This window comes from Patiria miniata, unplaced genomic scaffold (assembly GCF_015706575.1).
Source record: "Patiria miniata isolate m_02_andy unplaced genomic scaffold, ASM1570657v1 HiC_scaffold_3, whole genome shotgun sequence".
NCBI lineage: Eukaryota > Metazoa > Echinodermata > Asteroidea > Valvatida > Asterinidae > Patiria > Patiria miniata.
In genome coordinates, this window is record NW_024037069.1 from 34,186,444 (window position 1) to 34,210,106 (window position 23,663).

Sequence of the window (23,663 nt, forward strand, 5' to 3'; positions counted from 1 at the left end):
ACAAATTACGCCCATGTTGATTTGCCTGCGTCTAATGCAGTAGATGGCAATCGGGGAAGCATTAGCCACACGGGTAAAATTATTATTTGTTTTCACTTTTTTTTTGTAACTGGAACATATATTAATGTCTATACAGGTTTCATTTCCTTCCTTCGTCTTCATTGTTACCTTTTCAGCTCTTTTTGTTGGCGCGGCTTTGAACGAACGTATAATGTGTAAAACAAGTATACAAGAAATGAAAAAAAAAATCGGCTTTTTGCAGATTCAAGGAACAATAATACAATCAATATATAATTGTTATTAATAAAGCCTAAGTTATCAGGTCGAATTTTGCGTCGGGGTGATATAAATCAAATTAGGTTTTGCCCTTCACCGACGTTTAAACACTGTATACTCAGTGAGTTACCTCCCGAGTGAAAGTTGGGGGGAAAAATCACTCGGGTGGGACTCGACGCAAAAATCCATCTTATAATAGTTTATGCGGTACCCGCTGCTATGTACATTGGATTCGAATCAGCCAACCGATCCCGTTAGCTCGGTGGTCGAGTGGTAGGACATCTGCACTAGAAAGCGGGAGGTCGTGGGTCGAGTCCCAACCGAGTGATTATTTCCAACTTTCACTCGGGAGGTAACACCCTAAGCATACAGTGTTTATACGAAATGGAAAACCGAGTGCAAATTTTCCCTCTTACTTTTTTTGCCAATCAAGGGTCATTTTATTTCTGTGCGACATTCGTGTCCCAAATTAAAGCTGCGGGCCTAATGCATGATTAAAGTGACGCAGTGGCAAATCATTAGCAAATGTCTGAAAGGCTTGAAGATTTCCACTTTTTTTCAGAGCTATTATGTTACAATTGAGGAAACGGAAATTTAAATCTGCATAAATGACTATTTATGTTAAAGCTGGCGGCCAAAACCAATGGTGGAAAGTAGACCTTGAGGCTATCTACTGCTTGAAGAAAATTACAGTCATCAACGCGCAACAATGCAATGTATGTGGTAAGTATTCTACAGTTCCAGGCGCGGTAAACAATTTCAATCGTAGTTTATGAATCTGGGATTTAGTTTTTCGTTTTCAAACATGGGGTGATCGTAATATCATGTTCTATGTAGAATTTGTGTAAAAGGTATGACTAGGCACGATCGTCAATTTTGTAGCCGGATTGGCACATTGTTGGCAATCCGGCAAAAGCAAAAAGTAAAAAGTGAAATGAACTATTTTCTTCGTATTCATTTATTTTTCTAAAAGCTAATGCAGATCAATTGCGTTTACTGGCCTACGATTTAGAACCGTCGGAACTGCAACACCCGATAGGCATATATTATGGAAACTCATGAAGAGGAAATACTCTAAATATTTGATGGTTTTAAATTAATTTGCAGCTCGACGATTGAGAGATGCCGTAGTGCGAGCTGGTTTGAGTTCGAACCACTCCCAGAACACAATGATAGGCTCTACAATCACCGAATCGCAAGCCATAGGCATAGACATTGACTTCATAGTGGACCCTGTCGTCTCCGCCCGATACGTCAGTGTGGATCGACCTAGAGATGATTTTCTGCACATGGCCGAAGTCATGGTGGAGGAAATCCAAGACACAAGTGTCGAAGGTAAATTCAGAGGTGATCTGTAAAACTGCATAATTTGTTTAAGGTTTTTGAGGTTAAGTATTCTCTACTTTCCTAAACAAATTTCTCTTCGGTGGAAATTAACATCGTTGGTGATTTATCAAAGTAAATACTATTTGCGAGCTTTCCCGGCAAATTCCATTGTGTGGGCGACATTATTAAAACACATTTCACTGAAAATAAATTGATTGACTTGTCCAGTTGCTGCAGAGCTCTCTTCGCATCTGTCAGTTACAATATAAATCACGTGTTAATCAGAAGTTGCTGATCAATTAAAATGATAAATATTTGTGTTTTTATCAACAGTTGTATTGCATAAAAGTAAAGGTTTTCAGTAAAATCTACAAATTGTATTTGCATTTTTTTAGTATTCAAACGTTTCTTGCTAAAACATTCCAAGAAATATCCCATGACATATTTTTTTATTTGGAGAAATAATCCCTTAATTATTTCACGAGCGCTTTCTTTGTCCCACTGCAGCATACTTACGGCAAAGTTTAAATTGTATGCATAAATTTACTTCCCAGAAATCGGTGTGGATTTTACTCTGGTGGCCAAACCCGCTCGTCTTGGTCAGACAGGAGACGACAATGCAGTCATCCAAGCTTACAAGGGTCCTAACTATGCCTCCGCCGGGATCATCTTCGGCAGACAACTGACCACAGGAGGTAGCAATGTCAAACTACCAGCAGGATCGATGGTTGTGGATGATCCACAGACGATATGTGCAGTTACACTGTCCAGTACGTTACCTGAATCAGCGGGGATTGACCGAACGGGTGTCTTCTACGCTCAAGCTGTCAAAAATGAAAGCGTGACCAGGATACAGACAATCATATTGAACAAAGATGGTAAGCTGATACACTAAACCAAAACAGAAAGTCCTTCTAAAACATTTTGGTATAACTCAAAAACTCGTGAGCATCTGTCAGTACGAAAAATCGACTAATCAGTTTGAAAATTGCTTAGGCAGCCATATTCTTTATTTGGCCCAAAACAATGATAACGTGTACGAAATTATGCAATTTATGACAAACTTAATGATGCCGAAAACAATTTGCACTTTTGTATACAAGAAATGCAATCTTCCAACAAAAAAATGTCTTTAAAATGATTTCAAATTTGTTGGTTATTTACTTTTCTGCATAAGTTTCATATTCTTCAATGTTCAGTGAACAAATTAATGTTCAAATTAAATGTTTAAGAATGAGCTGGTCTAGCTTCTTGTTCAATTACTTTTCGACACACAGGTAATAGAGCTGGGGATGTTTCCTCACAAAATGTGTAACAAGTGAGTTTCCATGGTCATTACTGATTATTGCAATGTTTTGTGATCTAACTGCAGACAGCACAGTCCACACACAACCTACACAGCGAACACAGATTGCCAATATCGGAGAGTCGGTGGTACTAGAGATGGAGAATGTGAATTCACCTGCTAACAGCAACTACAGATGGAGGCATGATGGAGGTGACGTCATCACAGCATGGAACAACCAGCTCAGTGTGTCTATTAATAATGCTACTGTAGATGATGGCGGGATATACAGCTTGCACATCGCGGGGAAAAGAAGAAAACAACTACAGGGATTCATGAGACTCATCGTGAGGGGTATGTTTTCAGCATTTCTGTCAATCCATCGTTTCTATTAAAATGTTTCCAAAATCTCGTAAAGTTTCATCCATTTCTGTTTACAGGTTGTGCTGCAGGTATGTGGGGCCAGGATTCATGTCAGAACACCTGTCGTCGATGCTACAATGGAGGTATCTGTGATGATAAGACGGGAACGTGTATCTGCGCTCCAGGATTCAATGGAGAATATTGCCAGCAAGGTAACATTCTTTATGACCTTAGCTGACATTTCAAAGTTTTTTTTTCTCGTAAAACAAAGCTGTAGTTTGGTTTGATTAGACTTTAATTCTGGTGATGTCATGCTCTTCCATTCAGTTCACGGGCGTCATGTCTTTGGCCAGAATGCTAGTCATACCTGTTCTGATAGCACTGATCCACACAACGACGCTTGCCAGGGTCGCTTGTTTTGTCTTCCTGGTCCTTACGGATGCTCCTGTGCTGCTGGGTATACGGGACTAGACTGCACGCAAGGTAAGGAATTAGCAACATCCTGTTTTGCTTGTTTACTTTAGAGTATTCATTAGAGACCAAAGACAAGTTCTTTTAGAACTCAGCCGGACTGTTCTTATCAGAACTAAACATCTACTGAGCGACAGTAGTTATTACCACATGGTGTACGCAAACCTAAACGATGTTGAGTACTAATTGTTTTTATTTGCAGACCAAGGGTCTAAAAACTGCAAGCAATTTTAAATGTAACTTCCATTGTTTCATGAGAGGAACTTGTTTCTGTGAGCAGATATTTTCGGTATAATCAGAGGTGTTCTAGCTCAGCCGCCTCTTCAGAGTTTTTACTATTTCGCTGATTCGTCACCTAATAGGGCACGCACTATTTTATGTCCCAAGTTGTCAACTTTTACTCAATTGACCTTTTTTTCAAACTAGAATGTTCTGAAGGTACGTATGGAGCCGACTGTAAGCAGACATGTCACTGTCCATCTGGAGATTCCTGCGAGAAAGATACGGGAGAATGTACTGAAAGTAAGAGAATGCACATTTGTATTGGAACAACTTGTTGAAGGAATTTTTACAATGACAATGAGAAGCGAATCACGGTTTTCAAAATTAAATTTTCGAACATAAACTTAAGTTGTAAGGACACCCTAGTGTAATAGAAAAGTCAAAGAAATGTTTAATTATTTAAAATGTGTAGATAGATACGTTGCATCAGGACAAAGTAATATACTAAAGTGTACAGTCTATGTCTTTCATTCCAGATTGCATACCACCCTATTTTGGAAGTAACTGTCAGTGTTCTAGTAAGTTGATTAAATTTCTTTCGTATACAAATATATGATACCCGCTTATCTATAATCTGCACAGAAATAAGTGGATGGGATAGTTACAAACAAAAGACGTCAAGCATCTTATATTTGAAGTAGGCACAATTAAAACAATTGTTGGCACATGATTATAACATAGCGCCTTCTGGAGGAAGAAGATAAATAAAAGAAAGGCAGGACATATAAATGCAATATTTACACTGGATCAAAATATTTTCAACTGAAAGACACAGGATAAACATAATATGTGGTATTATGTTATCAGTAACACTGCTTCAACTGTAATATTATTTGGAATACTGTCGGATCATTTAAGCTGATCCGTGTAATTGTTACACGTTTGTTTAATTGCAGCTGACTATGGCGTTCTGGGGCTAAAGGTGCTTTCAGACGGTCCTGATCAACTACAAGTTTCCTGGCAACCAGATGCATGTGTCTCTGGCTACATACTGGAGTATGCATTGACAAACAGAGGCCAATGCGAAGAGATTGAATCTCCACAGAAAGTATCACTTCCAGGTCCACTCGATGGTCAAACTACCCGTCGTGTCATCACTGGTTTGATATCTAGTTCAACCTATATGGTTTACATTCGCCCACAGTACAGTAGTACGGAAGGACCTGATGTGTCGACATCTGTAACAACATTAAAAGAAGATAGTGAGTTGATCCCACCACTTTTCCACACATCCACAACTAAACGCAGCAATTATGGTCATCAGTTGTAAGCACTCAAAGATAATTTAAGATAACCTACGATTAAACGCTCCTTTGCTTGTCTCTGTTTTCCCAGATCCATCCGTTTCCCCTGTGATGGTGACTTCTTACGATTCTGTCAGTGTCACACTCAGCTGGGGTGAGGTGTACTGTGCCAACTACTCCGTCCAGTATGCACTGCAAAACAAAGAGGGCTGTGCAACTATCGATCCGCTAAACTTCACCCAGCACTGTATGTGTTCTGGAACTAACTCGACGGTGATACCTGATCTGTTTGCCAATTCGATGTATGAGATACGAGTCAACGCCTTTGTAGATGGAAGCTCCGGACCAACAGTTCAAATAAGTGTTACAACCAGCACCAAAGGTAATACCATCTCATATTCACCTAGAACTTTGACCTTACTGAGGTGATTATAAAAGCCATGCCAGTAAGAATCAACTCACTTGAATTTGATTCATGTTTAATTTGATTTACTTTAGTACCATCTGAACCACCGCAGCAAGTTACCGTCACTTCACAGAAACGCAGCCTGACTTTTTCCTGGAGTCAGCCAGCGTGTGGAAGCCAAGGTGGCGTCATAACAGGCTACACGTACAAGCTGAGTGGACCAGGGTCACAACTCATCTTAAATGCATCGTCAGACGAGGAAGTTGAGATAAATGGCTTAATCCCCTTCACTAACTACAGTTTTCAAGTTGCTGCAAACACCAGTGCTGGGGCCGGGCCTTACAGTCGTGTCGTCGTTCATAGAACTGCTGAAGCAAGTAAGTTTTTTTTTTTAATATACCACTACCAAAACCTTGATCCAAGTTCCCTGATATTCACTGCCTTTAAGTCATCATTGTCTAACGTTTGCATTATTCGCTTACACCCGGTTGCTTGGTTTTAACAGAGCCCACAGTACCCTTGAATGTCGCTATTCAGAACGTTGATGACGTATCCATCACTCTCCAGTGGTCGGAACCCGACCCTCCACAAGGAATCATCACCAATTACAACATTAGGTACTGGAGGAGTGGGCAGTCAGAAACCAACATGCCTATCGACGACGTGGAGCAATTGATGCATGAAATAACGGGCCTTGAAACGAATACGACATACTTTTTGCAGGTAAATATTTTGTCAGTTCTTAACAGAAATATCAAAATTATAAAAGTGCCATGAATGTCTAAAGGAGAGACGTTTAATTTCAAAAGCCCGTGTGTCCTAGTAACTTTTGTGACATAAATTGTATTTTCTAACGGGTGATGTTTTAATATGATGAATAAATAATTCATTACTTGCATGCAGGCTATACTTAAAAAAACGACTGAATTTACTGTCGGCGAGAACAGGCTTATCATATTCTTCGCGACCTTTTTTATAGTGATACTCTTTTATTCAAATGTTGGTAGGTGCAAGCTGAAACGTCTGTTGGCGCAGGTCCATGGAGTGAAAAAGTATTTGCGACCACCCAAATCGGAGGTATGGTAATGCTCTTTGCCGAAGTCTTGGCTTTTCAGTATTTTTTATCAATTTATATTTCTCTAGTGTTTAAGACATTTTATTTGCTTGAGTTTGGTTAATATTGCAAAAGTAAATGCCTGCAGCGTCAATGGTCTTAAAATGCAGACCGACTAAAAAGAGACAAATTGAATAATACCATGGCTTTTTTACGATTGTAATTTCTGGCTAGCACGTTTTTATTTGTATTTATTTATTTGCACTTAATTTCACTTATAAGTCTTAAAAATGCCTTTTTTTGAATATATTTCAGTAAAAGTAAACTATTTCTATTGGCTGTCTCAAATGTCCCTTAAAGGGAGAATAAGGTACAATTTGGCACTTAACCAGCTGGAAGTCTTTTAACCAAAAAACACCACTATTTCTGCATCGTTTTTTCTACCGTCATACAATTTCCAAAATGTGGAAAAAAATCTAAGCAAATATTTTTTATTCATGCATATTCATCATACCAGGTTTCATCACAATGGTAAATCCATGCCGACTTTGAAACAACACCAGACAATAAGTTGTAATGATTTTCTACTGACTTATTTGGTTTATAATTCATTTCTCCTGGCAGTGCCCGGGATCGTTCACAATCTTCGTTGGACGAAGACGAACGAGTCGTCAATAACTCTGGAGTGGGACCCACCTCTCAAACCAAGGGGCAGCATTTCCTATTACATAGTACGTATGTGAATTACGATAGCCTTGTTTTGGTGGTGTTCGCTGGTCCAGCTATAGTCTTCTATGTACCTATCTCACCGAACGACTAATGCGCCTATCAAATGCCCCCCCCCCCCCTGCGCAGCCCAAGGTCCGCTGTCGGGATTTGGTCACGTTTTTCATGCCCCAGGGTGGGGATTTTGGTCACTCAAATTACTTTGCTACCATTGGCGTGCTACATGAAAATGCAGTTACTAGTGCGCCCCACGTATATATGTTGGGGATTGGTCGGGGATTGTCACTTAAATTTTGACCGAGGGGTGTGGATTTTGTCACTTCAAAAGTGACAATCCCACCACGTCTTGGGTGGGGCAGCCTGGGGGGGGGGGGGTATGGGAAACAATCGATAGGCGCATAACTGACTGACTCAGTCACTGACTGATTGACTGACTCACTGACAGTGATATATGAATCAGTTGAACAGACTGAGGTTTTTGTGCTCTGTGACCATCTTAACTTGGCTTGCCTAGTGTTTTAATGTACTGTGCAAGACATTCATTGTCACCTCTGTTGTACAGATAAAAGGGGTTTCAAGGTACACGTTGACCCCGAATACGAGCAGGTTTTTAAAGTATACAAGTTCAACATTTTCCTATCGTTAACCCAGGACTTAAATGAAAAGTGCAATACTTCATGTCGTGTTTGTTTGCATTACAATCATATGTTGTATTTACAACTACAAATATTATCTTGATTTTCAAGGTGAAGTACAAGATCTTCTCTCAATCGGGAAACTACAACAGAGCTTTGGTTGAGAATTCAACATTCACAAAGAATGGGCTTAATCCAGCAACTGCGTACGAGTTCAACATAACGGCTAAAAATGAGATGTTCGAAGGAAGCTCCCTAATGTTGGTAGTGTACACAAAACCACAATCGAGTAAGATGTACATGTAAACTGTTTCATTTATTCTAGTCCGACCGACCTGGTGTCATATGAAAATCGGATTCCTATGAAATCTGGATTCCTTAAACCTTTTATTGGTTAAACCCTCTCACGTGACCGGTCACTCTCTTTATTATCTCCACCTAGGCATGCGCAATACTATCAATGAGTCCGTATTTCATAGAGTCATAAATTCACGCTACGTCGGAATTCCAGGTCAAGGTGACACTTTTTTGGACCACTTCCTGGGTCAATTCAGCCCAGAAACCTTGGGAAAAGTGTCAATTTATACTAGGCCATATAAAACCTAGTCTAAGTATCACCCATTATCAACGGAGCCAAATCATATAAAAACATCTGACATCTTCTGACCTGCAAATTTATGCAAGCTGCGTGCCAGCCAATCAGAATCGGTTTTACTAAATCGTGACGTCATTTCATTCCTAAATCAGAACTAAATGGTTTGATTGGTCAATTCGAATGCAGTGTTTTGTAATACAGCTGGGCGCGATATCGCGTAACATGATACACTAGCCCGTGACACTTTTTTTTACTTTATCCATTGTCCATGACGCGCAACGGCTGAATGACCGAAGACCCGATTTAGAAAGCGCTCACTGATTGGTCAAAATCTAGGAGGTCAAGAGGCGGGGTCTTGCCTAATTAATCAGCAAATGTGTTCGCGCGAAATAGACCACGGCGAATAGACTAATAAAACCGGGCTCCGGGTAAAATCTTAACAGAGAGTTTCAGGTTGTAGAAAGCAGGTACATAGTTCTTTTTAATACATGTACTGTCCGCATCTTGCATCCAACTCACATGTCGGTTCGTGAACCCAACATGCTCTTGGTCGAGTAATGACTACTAGCAAGCCGGAGGCTGTGGGAAAAGGTTCTCCTCTCTTAACAAGCTGGTAAACTTTGTCTTTAATTGGTTTCAATGGAAAGTGATGTACAAAAACTGCCTGTGAAACCATATTACTATTATTGACGACCATTTCAACAACTGAAGTTTATGAGGTTGCTGTACGTCGTTCCAATTTTGGTCTGTACCACAAACAACATCTAAACTCTCTCGATTATCACTACGTCTAGTTAAACTGAAACGAACATATTGCCTCGGTTTTATAAATTAATCAAATTTTTAACTCCTTTTAAATACTTTGTTAGATCCTCCTGCACCTGCTAAACCAGCTTCCTTCCCCAAGGAAGCCACTGACACTACCTGGGCGATCGGGCTGATGAAACCCACCACCGGGGGCCAGTTCGTGGAGTAAGCTTATAACATAAACAAAATGGTACCAAAAGCGAGTAATGACACAAAGTTGTTTCTTGTTGTAGTTGAAAAAAAAGTTTATGAGTGAACTTTTGAAATATGAAATTTCAATGTTTGAGTTTCGTAATTTCTGTCGATGAATTACCTTTAAAGCATAAACCCAAGTTCGAAGTATTAGCTTGGTGTTAAGAAAATGTAACTACTGCTCAATCAAAACAAATAGTCAAAAAGCTATCGAGATGTCTATTTTTCTGGATGTCTGCTATTGAGAAATGAGATTTTGTTTTTGAGTTACACGAAAGTATATGAAAATAAAGATATCCACTGGTTAAAATTTGATATGTTTTTCTTCAGGTCGTATGTTGTCCGAGTCAAGAACGTGGGATCGAAGAAAAAGAGAGATGTTCTGGTTCCGAATCGGGTTGAAGATTCACCCAACGACTACATCGCGGCTGAGTTACCTGCTCAGAATGCAACGGGCAAATTTGTAGTCGGTGATACCAAGATGTACGGTGGTTACTTCAACGCACCGCTAAAAACAGGCGACAAGTACGAAATTTTCACGGGCTCGGTCAGCAGAGGCAACGAAACGGTAGGTTACGCAGATAATTTAATTACACTGTCTATATAATCATCAGTGATATTTTGTAATTATTGATTCGGCTCTTCTGATGCTTTATATTTGTGATATTTTACTTACAGAAAGGCTACGTGTCTTACTCGGATCCTTTGAAGGTTACAGGTGAATGTTATTTTCTGTTTAGGTTGTAAGGTATTCGTGTATACATAAAATGAAACTTTTACTGACAGCTTTTGTGCCTATTAGATCGTAATTAGCATACGTTTGTGGATTCTGTATAGAACGAGCGGTGTAACGGTGTAACGGTGTAACATATTCCTCCTGGAATTTCATTGTCATTCATGCATAATAATATTATATCACAGTTATGTCACTGTTATGTCACTTATGTAGATTCTCCCCTACCATGGAGTAGTAGCACTTTGATTGCTGGAAGAGTCCATAAAGTTAGTATCTATACTTCATGACTAACCTTGTGTTTGTCGATCTTTGTTTCGCAGCAAAGAAATTCGAAGAGCCTTCCCAAGTTGCTGTGATAGTGGCTGTCGTGGTCGTCGTTGTCATCCTAGCTTTGGGTCTTGTCGTTGCTTTTGTAGTCTACAAGAGGTAACCATCAAAAACGAATATTGATTACAGAAACGTCAACAGATTTATTCTAGCTGCTAACCGACGCATGTGTATCATACTCTATTATCAAATCGACAGGCTTGTTATCTTTTGTCATGTATAACTTTGCAACAGAATAACAAGATGAAAAGTTGACAAGCTTTGATCCTCGTCCAAGAATCCCTTTTCCACATTAGAATACTTTAGATAATAATTTACTTTATACAATAATAGTACAGGTGTTTCAGGATATCAATTCATTCAATCATTTGTTTCAATTGCCTGTCTTGTTTTGTGTTTCTTTCGAAGGAGGAGAGACAGTCAAGGAAAACAACACAGTGATGAATCTGACATTCCACTGAACGCAAAGGCTCCAGCTTTGACTTTGACAGGTAAACCTACAATTTTCTAAGAGATTTAATTTCTTCATCACTGACAGCACAATTAAGGCTGGTTTACATCAAGTTTTTAAACTAGATATATAATAGGTGCAACATATCCAGTATAATCCAGGTTGAGTCAAGTTTAAAATTATAGTCAAAACGAATAATTTCTCAACTAAGAGAATGGTTCTGAAAAGAACCAGAGTTGATACCTCTGGTTCTTTTCAGAACCATTCTCTTAGTTGGGAAATTACTCGCACATGGTGTTTCCGCAAACCTTTCATTATTTAGTATCTCCACCATGCAAAGCCTCAAATCTTACTTATAGTCAAAACAACAAGTACAAATATTTTACTTCATTTAAATATTTCGCATAGAAAAATCTTAGAATTTGAATGTGGTGTTTTATATCTGAGTTTATCGCATCAATTTTGATAGCCATTTTTTAAATAATCCTCAATTAACAATCAATTTCCAGAAAGTTATTCTGAAGACATAAGGTGACTCTCAATAATCACAATTTGTTTTCGCAGATGAAAAATCTTCAGAAAACAGTTACGTCAACGATGGAGCAGCAGTTGGTGATACACCAACCACCCATACACGTAAGCCAGTCCCTAAACAACGCCAGAAGCAGGCCGAGCCAGAACCGCCAGCAGAAGAAGAGGGCGACAAACAGGTGGAATTTGTACCACCACCTCCTGTCCGGAGGGAAAAGCTGGCTGAATACATCCGCCAGAAGGAGGCGCAAGGCGATAATGGATTCCTAGCAGACTACAAGGTAAATACTCCCTAGAAAGCCAGGCACAACTTGCTTCTTCCAAAATATACCAATTCAATACTATTCTCGGCCCGATCAAGTGAAAGGAGTCACTTCCTGGCCTGTTATGCCAGATAAACGCCAGTTATAAGTACTCACGCAGTGTTTGCAATGTAAATTATCACGTCACTCAGTATTTGGCTATGAAGCATCATATTGAATTCAATTTTCAGGAAAATAAACTAAAATCCTCTTTTCAAAAAACATTGCGTTAAATTTTGCATTGACGAGTAATTATTTCTCTTAATCGTGTCATTTTCAATATAATAATATTTTGTTAAAGGGAATGTACATCATTGGTTTTTGCTGTAATTTTCAGAAATGAACTATTTGAGGGGTCAGTATAATAGATCAAATATTGTTACACTGACATGTTTGACGTTTTGTGTTCAAAAATGTTGGAATAATCAAGAAAAACAAAAATTTTCAAGTAGTCTGGCTCCCTGACTCCACTAAAGATGAAATTGATCAATTTATAGATGCCGGAAAATTGTTGCACGGTAAGGAAACCAGTCTAGCTTGCCTGCACCCGTTCATGAACAGGTAACCAATAGCAAACAAAATTTGGAGTGAAAAAAATATGGTAAATAACGAGCAGTAGTTGAAAAATTATTAGGTTTCCAACGCTGGTCGGCCGACCACCGTTGGAAATTGATACAAAATACAACTTTTCTTGAGAATGACTTCACACCAGGTGCCATAATTTTACAGGATGCTTTAGACTGTCATTTACCAACATCGTAGTAAGGTATTTCGTAAAAAAATGGTAGTTTTGTTTTTCGATGTTTGCAAATGTTGTTTATTCCCTTTAACGTCATTTCGCATACAGTTCTTTCCAAAAGTATTTGTTTGCGGGGGGGGTTAAAAAAAATGGGGGAGGGGGTAATTATACACAATATACAATCTGGACTAAACATTACAAAAAAAACTTTAACAAAAATAAAATAATAAAACGTAACTATTTTTTCTTTGTCTGTTTCAGTCGCTTCCTGATGATCAACTACATCCATGGACAGTGGCAGCGAAACCAGAGAACAGGGCCAAGAACCGATACGTCAATGTCATTGCATGTTTGTATTGCGGCTCACTTTTGTATTCATTTGATAGCACTGCTGATCATCACAGCTTTACTCAAATAGTTGTAGTAATGCTCATTGCAATCAATGTTTACAGTTTTATCCAGTCGGAGGTTTATACAGATTGCGAAAACTTTTACATGTAAATTGGCAATAAATGTAAGCTGTAAAATAAGGGTGATATCCATCCGGATACAATATAGTGCCAGAATAAAAAAAAAGCTGTCTGGCTTCTTAGGAGCATCGTTATGAAAGGGGTGTGGTTCAATAACATTTTCTTTATTGTACGCAGATGACCATTCCCGTGTTGTACTTGAACCATTGGAAGGCGATCCCCATTCAGACTACATCAATGCCTGCTACATCGATGTAAGTCCATAATTGATGAACTCTTTTAAGTTTTGAAGAGAAGTATTCAAGTTGACACAGGTTGAAATCCAGACTTACTTAGCCTCTGTTTTTCAATGAAAATTAATTTCTTGAAATTAATTTTCATCACCTGCATGTTTGAATAAATGAACAAGTTGAGTTTGTGCAGTTTTTTCCATAGTTTCCGATTAATGCCTTTTTGTGGAATTGAGTTTGTACCAAGTTAAATAATTAACGTCTTATTATGCCTTTGCTTTAGGGATACAAGACGGAGAGCAAGTACATCGCCAGCCAAGGTAAATGCAACAGCAAAACTGACGGTGATTTTGTCTTGTAAAAGATCAATTTTGGCAACTACAAAATCACGAGATACAACCATCGAATTATCTACCAAATTATGTCAATCATTCATTCATTCATGCATATATTTCAATATTGCTGAGAATTGTACAAAACGAACGATGAGTCTATGAATAAATAATATTAATGATGAACTGAATAAGGAGCATAAAAGATAATAATATATAACGGGGATGAAGTCAAGGAGGAACGGAGCAAAAAATATCCAATTAACCAACAAGTAATATAAATTGTCCTCAAATCTATGACTCGTTAACAATTAATAAATCGTTAAACCAGCAATATGGTGGCATGTGCATAAGCCGAAGGCTTATATTGCCATGCCAGGACAAACAAACAAAACAAACAAGAACGGACAAACAAGAAATAGAGACATGAACAATTATCTGTAACTCATTCCTGTATTAAAATAAAAGTTAACTTGAATTACTCACAGCTGTTGATCTACTTGAAATAGCGACAACTTTCACGGACAGAGCTGTTCGGAATGTCCAGTCTTAGTACCAAACCGTTTCTATTCAGAACAATACAAAGTCACAAAGAAATATGACTAAACGGTACTACCACAATACATCTATTATTTTACTAATTTATTATAATTCATTTTGCAGGAGCCAACAAGGCATCTATCAAAGACATCTGGCGAATGGTCTGGCAGTTGGGCATCGATAAGATTGTCATGCTCACCAATCCAGTGGAAAACGGAAAGGTAGTGTTGAATTGGTTTGCGATTTTGTCATTTAAAAATGACAAAAGTGGTGCGTAGTTAACACTAAGTTATACAAACAACGGAAAGATATTTAAAAAATTCTCTGGACAAAATTAACGCATTCGAAGACACTAACTTTGGAATCACAATCAGCACAAGATCTTATGACAAAGAGAGGACAAACACGTTGTTCCTCCAGCGACCATATTTCCCAATCCACTAAAAGAAAAGAATTCGTCGTTTCACATTGTCAACAACATGTCCCCAACTCCGTTGTATACGGTCCCCTTCCCCCTAAGTCCACCATCATCAGACAGCGTTGCCTTCGGCTAGCCGGTCACGTTTATCGACATAATGAGCCAGCTAGTCAAGTTCTCCTCTGGAATCCTGATGCCCCTCGACGAAAAGGTCGTCCCAACATGACCCTGAAAACATCCATCGAGTTAGAAACTGGTCTGAGCGGTCCATCTTTTTCCAACACTATGCTTGTCAGGGACAAATGGGACCAACACAACAAGTCATCACGAAAGTGAATCAAACTAATTTCACTTTTTGCTGTATTCAGATGAAGTGCCTGCAATACTGGGCTGATACCAGATCTACTACCATCTCAGACATCGTGGTGACTACAGACAAAGAGGAGGTTTTCCTGGATTACACCATTCGTAACTTCAGCATTCACCAGGTAAAATGACTCACTATGTTCAAGGTTCTCAAATTCCTTATCAAAACATTTTCATTCTTTAGTCACGCTTTTCTTGTATGGATACCGAAAGTGTCTTATGTTGCCTCTTGGTATCAGGTTGGCAGTGAGGATATGAGACCGGTGAAGCAATTCCACTACACCACCTGGCCCGACATGAAGCCCCCTGAGTACCCAGCACCATTGCTCAACTTCCTGCGATTGGTCAACGGACATCATAACCCTGGACGCACAATGGTTCACTGCAGGTACACTCACTTTCTCCCCTTGACCTAGCTAGAGTACAGTTTACCCATTCGGCAAAAGAAAATCAGCATATCAAGTTATGTAACAGAAAAAAGTCACATTCAGAATTTGCAAATTAGGAGATAGTATATTGTGAACAAAACCTGCAAAACACCACATCACTAAAAAAAAAAAAAAAGATAGTTACATCACTTATTTACAAGAGTATTTGTATCGACATTTAAAGTAATCGTTCGTAATTTTAAGTAACTGTAAATCTCAGAAGATTGTTTGATAAAGTATCCAAGTGTGCTGTTATCTACAGACATTCATAAAGAAGTATTATCTTGCGATATGTTAAATTGATGTTTACTCTTGTATAATCTAGTGCCGGAGTTGGACGCACTGGTACATATATCGCCCTGGATGCGATGCAGGAGCAAATGGCAAAGGAAGGACAAGTTGATATTCTGGGCTTCATCTACCAAATGAGACAAAATCGCATCAAGATGGTCCAGACACCTGTGAGTTTACCAATATACTCTTGAATTATCTGTCATCACTCGAAATACATGCAGAAATTAAGAGAAACTGCCGTAGCTTTTCTTGAGGTACTGCCCTCATATAAGCATACATCCTGTAATTAATTACTCTCCTGAAGACGGTCAAAGCATACTGACCGGAACGTCGAGTTTAAACCTCTGGTTCTTTTCAGAACCATTCTCTTAATTTGAGATATTATTCCCACCTGGTTTTTCCACAAAACTTTCATTCATTAGTATCTACACCATGCAAAGCCTGAAATCTTACATACATCCCGTCTCAACTCCTTGAGATCCAAATTTTATATTTCACAAGCATAATGAGTACACATGAGGCCTTCTTAAGGACAAACTTTTTTTCTTTTTTTTAATCAATTTTGCGGCTGGCACAGGGTCAAAGGTCAAAGTATATTTTGCTTGACCTCATGCTGAAATATCACATTTTTCCTTTTTTTTTACCTAAATAATTTCTTATATTAAGAGCTTTAATTTAAGGTAAAAGGTTTTGTCTGGCATTCCTTACCAAAGATACAGACATCCCGGATGTTAGAGTAAAAAATTACATGGTCAAAGTTTCAACGACCTGTAACTGCACGACCCAAAACACTCAAATTTGGGTTTTGGCGTTTTTTGATATGACCGAAAATGTAAAGAAAATTTTAAGAATGGCCCTATTGTGAAATGGATCTTTATATCCAGGAGCAATACAAGTTCCTCTATGACGCACTTCTGTCGGCCTCTCTGACTGGAGACACGACCTACAGTGTTGCAGACTTCCGTCAGAAACTGACGGCTCTGAAAAAGAAGAACAAAGGGGCGAAGGAAACAGGCCTTCAGAAACAGTTCACGGTAAGCTAGAAGCCATTTTGGAGATTATGTTTGAGACAATTGGAGGGCGCTCTCTGGAGCTGATAAACTCTTCTGTATCTTACCAAATGTACCTATTTCAAACACTCCTGTGTCCAATTTATCTCAAAGAGGCTATAATCATAGTGATTGAACTAGATACGTGCACACCTTCATTCCTTTTGCTTGATTTCTGTTTTTTAATCAGTAGGCATGTCAAAGTCCCTTTGCCTCCTTTTATAATGCAAACCAATAAAGTGAAAATCGTCATTTGTCTAAAAATCATTTTCTCCCCTAAGATTTTCTTCATCAATTTTATTGGGTTTTTTTTCTTAAGACATTGATCCAGCTTAGTGTCAGACGTGGTAAAGTCGACAATAAGTCGGGACAGCTCCCTGAGAACAAGGACAAGAACAGATATCCGGATTTCATACCAAGTGAGTCCAGACAATGATTTGAGTGTTTATGCGTTTATAATATCTTTCTGTACTATGAATGTTGCGACAGGCCTATAATAAGTACAGATTAAGTGCTGTCGAAATGACATTGGTGAACAAACCCGTATGACCAACCCTTAATGGCGCAACACCTGATGCTTCTCATCACTTAAGAGAATCACTTATTTTGGCATTATGACATTCTCCAATGCATCATTGCCACTATCAAAATGACCTATTTGTCACTTCGGGAAGTTTTATCCTGTATTCTTTTAATAAATTACTATATCATAATCGATTGCTTTACAGGTGACCGCTCTCGGCCATTTCTGTTTACCAGTGTCCAGGAAGATGAAACCAACTACATCAACGCAACCTTCTTGCCAGTAAGTATCTGATTATTTGAGTTAGCACTTAGCATCAATATTATGCCCGACTTCCAATGGTCGAATACTACAATATATAGGAATGTGTACATATGCGAGCAAGGTTAACCGCCATATCCAAAACACCCAAGACTGTTTTTGTTGGTTGATTTTTTTTCTCCTTTACACTTTTTATATTTTAAGAACCACTGATATTATTTTGTGTCAAAATAAAATCTATTTGATTTCTTTGAAATGAAACACATTTTAATGTCACGAGGTGAAGCTCTGAAAAAATTCAACAAGTACAATTTTCCGTAGTTTTAACGTACATAACATCCCATGTACAAAAATGACAATGTTATGTTTTAACAAAATGGCATCCCTGTTTAGCTGCCCTTTATGGTTAGTACTAATACAATTTTTTTAAGGCCTACACAGCAGTACTTATTCAACATGATTCTCAATGTTCTCTGTCCAACAGGGCTACCGTAAAAAGAGCATGTACATCGGTACGCAGATGCCCATGCCCAACACTGTCACTGATTTCTGGCGCTTGATGTACGACCACAAAGCGACCAGCATTGTGATGCTGAACACCTTTGATGCCAACGACAAGGTATGATGACAGCTCAGATCAATCTCATTTCTCTAACGACAGTTTTTCACAATGAAATAGTAATATGGATTACTATACAACTAAATATCCGCTTGCATGATCGACCGATATTAACGATATTTAGACGGCCCATTAGGGAGACACGTTTTGCTTACAGGGAAACAAGGTACATGTATATTAGGAAGACATCCGTGTCCTTTTTCTGGACATAATTTTAATGTCGCAAATAATAGCCTAAATCGAATCCTCGGTATGCAAAACCCACATTTATTTAGTTTAGGTTATGGGGTTAAATGTCATGACAGTTCGGATTTGTTTCTGCACAAGTCTATGGAACGTCTCCCAATGATACAATTTCCCGTAAAATTATAATATGTATTCACTTACCAATTTCCTGGTACGTGATAGTTCAGGCGGGTTGGGTACATATCTTTCTTAGGCGATGCAGAAGATTCGTGTGCTCTTGATTAAAGTCTCCCTGTAAGTTTTGAAAACCAAACATTCTCATTTTAGAAATCGAAGACAGGGCTGTTTTCTTTTAATTTAAAAACTATTAGGTGATACGGTTTTCTATTAGGTCGTAACCTATTTTCAGAAAACGCTTTAAGAAAACGCCTGTGAACAAAGACTAATACGAATTTGAACATTTAAATAACTTGTTTGTCTTCTGATTATAGACCATGTGTCGCTACTGGCCGGAGGAGGGAACCATCAACTTTGGCAAGCTGTCTGTCGAACTCATCCAGACCAAGCAATACGACAATGTGACAAGATGTACCTTCACGCTGAGGAACACCAAAAGCACGGTATATTAAACAAAAAGGTTTATCTGCTTACAGGATCATTTGCATTTATCCCAAAGGTAACAAACATAATTATTATCGAAAAGCTTAGGCTGGTACTAAACACGTCGTGAAATGATTCCGACTGGCTTGCTGTCATTTAGAAGAAATCAAAAAATGTAGGTGAATTCCAACCGTCAGTCAATTTAATGATTTGGTTTTTAAATAAAGAATACGGAAAGATTTCCATATGCGAAGTTCACTTATTTTCCTCTGTATTGACTAACAAGCCCCAAGATAGCAATTTCATGTCATCAAAGTCAATTTGAGCAGTGAGAAAATACAAGCATTTTCTTAGAAAACACTTAGAATTGTTCAGTCCAATCTCATAGGGTTTGTACACAGGGTGTTGAGTGAACTTCGTATATGGAAATCTTTCCATATTATCCACTGAGCTGAAACTTCAACAGGTTAGGTTTGGAACATTCTTCTTTGGATTTTGAGTGGTATTATAATTGAGTGATATTATAAACCGAAATTGCATGACAAGCAAACGTTCCTATATGCCTTAAATGATGTCTGAACTGGTTTTGCATGAATGTTGTATGTTCGAGTCCCACAGCTTGATCAATTGTTTTATGTTCTTGGACAGCTGCAGTGGACATGCACAATGCTAACAGCATTTGGTTAGGTCATTGGCATTGCAACCCCTAATTAACACTTTGGAGATTATCTCTAGTCCAAAGGCAGATACCCTTTCCAATCCTGTCCTTGAAAGAGGCCTGTTCGTAAAATGAGGTAATGTAATGAGGCTATTAAATTTGCATTTAGTGGGCAAATTGTTTGTGCTAAGCGAATTTCATGAACTTCCTAATGTTGAATGTTATAATGTGATAGCTTAGTTGCAAAATTCAAAATTAGTTTTGATAAATATATTACCTCAGTCCAGATGCCAATTACATCGATGTTCTTGGCAGACACAATTTCTTGGCAAATTTACTTGCCGAGCAAGAATCCCCAGAGAAACAATCACACGCATCACACATCGCATGGCATATTGGCTGGTACTCTGGTTTTGCCATACAGACTTTCTCTGCATAACTAATTCTGTGCTTAACCAAACTGTGTCTACATCTTTTACAGTCCGAGGAAGCACGCACCATCACTCAGTTCCAATACCACGACTGGCCCTCCGACCAGGAGATACCGAATTCCGTTACAGGAATGCTGACCCTCATTGATCTCACTCGAAAGTGGAACGGAGACAAAGGACCCATTGTGGTCCATTGCATGTAAGTCGAACGGGGAATTCTGGATGTGTAAAGAGTATTGTTGAATTGTATTACATTTTGTCTGAGTCTCCGGGTCGCGGTTCGACTTGGATCGGTCTACATGTTTTGTTTTTAATAGTTTCTTAATACATGTACCAATGCAGAGGAATTTTGCCAAACAAAGCCTATCCGGGTATTTTTTAGGTCAACCTACTAGCTTAAGACTTAGAGGGAAGCCAAGCGTTCAATATCCCTCGCGGAATGTGACAACTGTAACGAAAAACAATTTTAAAGAACGTCTGACGGAAAAGTGAAAAAAGGGGGAAAACGTTTGAAGTTGGAGACATTTTACTATTAAATATTATTGAAGAGAACTTTTGTATTCAGTACTTGCTTGCTCCAAAGTGCATGTCACTGTAGGCAAATCTGATGTTAATCCCTTTCAGTGTTTTGACATGTTTCTTTTTAAGGGAATTCCATTCTTGTGTTTTATATTTATGTATAGAATTTAGACCTTTTGGTAGTATTTTTTCTTGAATCATTAAAGCCCCTTGTCAAGATATAATTTTGTTTATTCAAGTTTAAGACTTATTTGACATCTGTAGAATTTTTAAAGTTACTAAAGATAAACATCCTAAAATGAAAAGGTCTGTATTGATTGTTATGAATGTAATTTGAGTGAGTTTTGTTTATTTTCATATTTTCTTTTTGCCTTTGAAGGGACGGTCTTGGTTGTACGTCTGTATACTGCACGTTGATGGCGCTGTTGGAACAGTTCAATGTCGAGAAAGCCGTGGACGTGTTCCAAGCAGCTCATCGTCTGCGCATGGTCAACCCAAACATGATGTACTCGGAGGTAAGTATTGTGTGTCGTGCTCACTCTCTTCAAGGATGTGACTCTAGAGGTACTTTTTTTAACAAATTGTCTCATATGATAGTCATATCCACCATCTTACTTGACGTACGCTGAACCATTTATATGGCAGATGTAAGACATATCTTTCTGAAATTATAGAGGTATGTAGGAATTGGTTGCTCCGTCCTACTTTAACTCCCGAGTTTATTGAAAGTTAAATGACTCACCAAGTTGAAGTATGTAAACAGCCAAAACTGGGCCGAGTCCATGCGCAACGCAACGCGAACGGGGCGACTGCCCGCGCCGTGAATGCGGGGCGAGTTGGTATTAACTCACGTGGTGAATATGCACACAAAGTTCGGTCAATAAACACTCACAAAAATCCACGAGAGAAGCTTGGATTGCTCACTGGAATAGCTCTGCCGATGTTTAATAAATCATGTAAAGAATAGTGTTGATTCTAGCTTGTAACTTCCAAGCGAAAGTATAGGAAAATGCACTGTAATTGTAAATATTGCGTGTGTGACAGTAAACTAGCATAGACGAACGATAACGAAACGAAACTGAATGCATGAAGGTTGACCTCTGAACTAAACATATATACAGATGCGTTAAAGGCGCAGTGCAGTGTAACTTAAAGTGAACGCTACAGGTACAATTGTTAGCCGTGCACAAAATGGGATTATTAACTTTTCGACATTTTTTTTTTGAAAAAAAGGAGCAAATTGGTCTTAGTCCAGAATTCAGTGGGTTCCTTCGCCATCTAAGCAATGACTTAAATATCTTTATCTTCAAGTAATAAAAAGGCATAACTGCGTTTTTCTTCGCTACTTGTAGTAGACGGCCATTGTGGTACTCGTATTGGGCCTACTTGAACATTTACTATTCTTCACTTTTACACTTCTCTCATTTGCACACCTTAACACGTTGACTATTTGTTAATTTCTCGCGGTCGTGATCGGTGGGTAGCATTAAGTAGTTACCTGTTGAATCTTTCAACAGGCTTTCGATGAGGTTGCTGCTTTTTATTGAAGCAGCCTGTGTAACTAGCTTGACCGCGATGCCCATTCCGCGTTATACATTAACGTGTACAAACGTTCAGAAAAAGACGAAACTTATACGCTAAAACTGACAATAGTACAGGAGACGAAATGAAAGACTGGCACGTGCAGCCGTGACCTCCTTTGTTATGGTAGGCCACATGCGCATGCGTGAATTAAATTCGAGCAAATGGTGCGATCCAATCACGTCGCGTTTTCGATGATCACAGCATCACATGTTCGCTCGTACCCCCGCCCTGCAAACAGGACGCTGGGAAGGACTGATCTCGTTGAGCTCTCTTTGGAAAGATTTCGAATGAACATATAGTCCCAACGAGTAAAACTAGGACCAGAAAATTTAGGGTGAATTTCAATCGAGTATATTAAATTTAATCGAATCCTCTTTTTTCAGAGTGAATGTTTGATTGTTTACTTTAAATCGACCTTAGTTTCGCTCTCATTCAGAGAGCAGCTGATGAATTTTACCATTTGTTCGTCTTACCAGGACCAATACGCACTGTGTTACGATGTGATTCAGGCCATGGTGGACTCCACTAGCATCTACGAGAACGTCACACCCACAGGGGGGATCGACTCTACCGCGTAAGGTAGAAAGCCATGGATATCACATTCCTGGTTAAGCATTCAATAAAAGTCCTCTTTATACATCACTGACTGAAGCCCTGACTGACTGACTGACTGACCAACTCACTCCCCCACTGTTTGTATCTTGTGAGTAGGGCAGTGCTATCATATATGATTACAGGGTTGCCTAAAAAGAGTGAAACAGCCATGCTGAATCAATTAATCAATTGACCTATCGCGGTAGAATCGCGTTAGAATCGCATTAACTCAGCTTGTGAAATATTGTCCAATTACATGATATACAAAATGACCTATCGCCGTTGCGAGTTAGCCACGCCCCTTAAACAACTCTATGGAGTTTTTGTACACTGAGATTTGTTTGTCTCAGATTTTGTGCGTTCCGCGTCCATTTGTATATTATGTAATTGGTAAATAATTCACAAGCTGCGTTGACCCGATTCTACCGCGATTCTATCGCGATAGGTCAATCGAATAGATTTCGTGGGACCTTGGACCATTTTTACTGGGCTTGTCTTATTTGAGTTAGGGCCTACACGGAAAATGACCACAGTATACCCAAAAAACTTTAGATAAATAGGGAGATCGCCAATATAGGCCTCCACAGCTCAGTCAGTACAGCGTTAGCATCTCATTATGGAGCCCACCGGTTCCAAATCCCCTCGGATTCTCCACAGATGGTTTAGGCGAGCCCTCAAATTAGAATCCCTCCCCGGACCGTTCGGGGTTGAGCCCGCCCAGTATGTTGAAGGGATTGGGACCTTGCATGGAACCGATCGGCCTGGATTAACTTCACCAGGCTTCTGCACCATGGCTCTGGCTCATCACAAAGG

General features: G+C 39.0%; 1 protein-coding gene across 1 annotated transcript; it reads left to right on the plus strand.

Annotated features, from left to right (window-relative positions):
* The first annotated feature begins 1,445 nt into the window (after positions 1-1,445).
* LOC119736745 (receptor-type tyrosine-protein phosphatase F-like) lies at positions 1,446-23,057 on the plus strand. Its single transcript, XM_038210757.1, has 34 exons — positions 1,446-1,611; positions 2,157-2,480; positions 2,975-3,241; positions 3,328-3,462; positions 3,578-3,733; positions 4,148-4,243; positions 4,480-4,521; positions 4,900-5,205; positions 5,339-5,629; positions 5,746-6,030; positions 6,159-6,376; positions 6,661-6,730; positions 7,332-7,438; positions 8,180-8,357; positions 9,533-9,635; positions 9,993-10,230; positions 10,670-10,824; positions 11,134-11,216; positions 11,741-11,988; positions 13,010-13,097; positions 13,396-13,472; positions 13,732-13,768; positions 14,444-14,541; positions 15,107-15,226; positions 15,344-15,492; positions 15,858-15,993; positions 16,711-16,860; positions 17,195-17,294; positions 17,604-17,680; positions 18,144-18,278; positions 18,956-19,084; positions 20,204-20,352; positions 21,052-21,187; positions 22,733-23,057. Exons 1-34 carry the CDS (start codon positions 1,446-1,448, stop codon positions 22,832-22,834), a joined length of 5,151 nt encoding a protein of 1,716 aa, XP_038066685.1. The 3' UTR covers positions 22,835-23,057.
* Positions 23,058-23,663: the final 606 nt, after the last annotated feature.

What these genes read in the sequence shown, in the direction of transcription:
- LOC119736745 (XM_038210757.1), top strand. Translation starts at nt 1,446, where the DNA reads ATGATAGGCTCTACAATCACCGAATCGCAAGCCATAGGCATAGACATT. An exon ending in CATGAGACTCATCGTGAGGG is followed by an intron (nt 3,242 to 3,327) that starts GTATGTTTTCAG and finishes TTCTGTTTACAG; the next exon opens with GTTGTGCTGCAGGTATGTGG. An exon ending in ATATCCGGATTTCATACCAA is followed by an intron (nt 17,295 to 17,603) that starts GTGAGTCCAGAC and finishes ATTGCTTTACAG; the next exon opens with GTGACCGCTCTCGGCCATTT.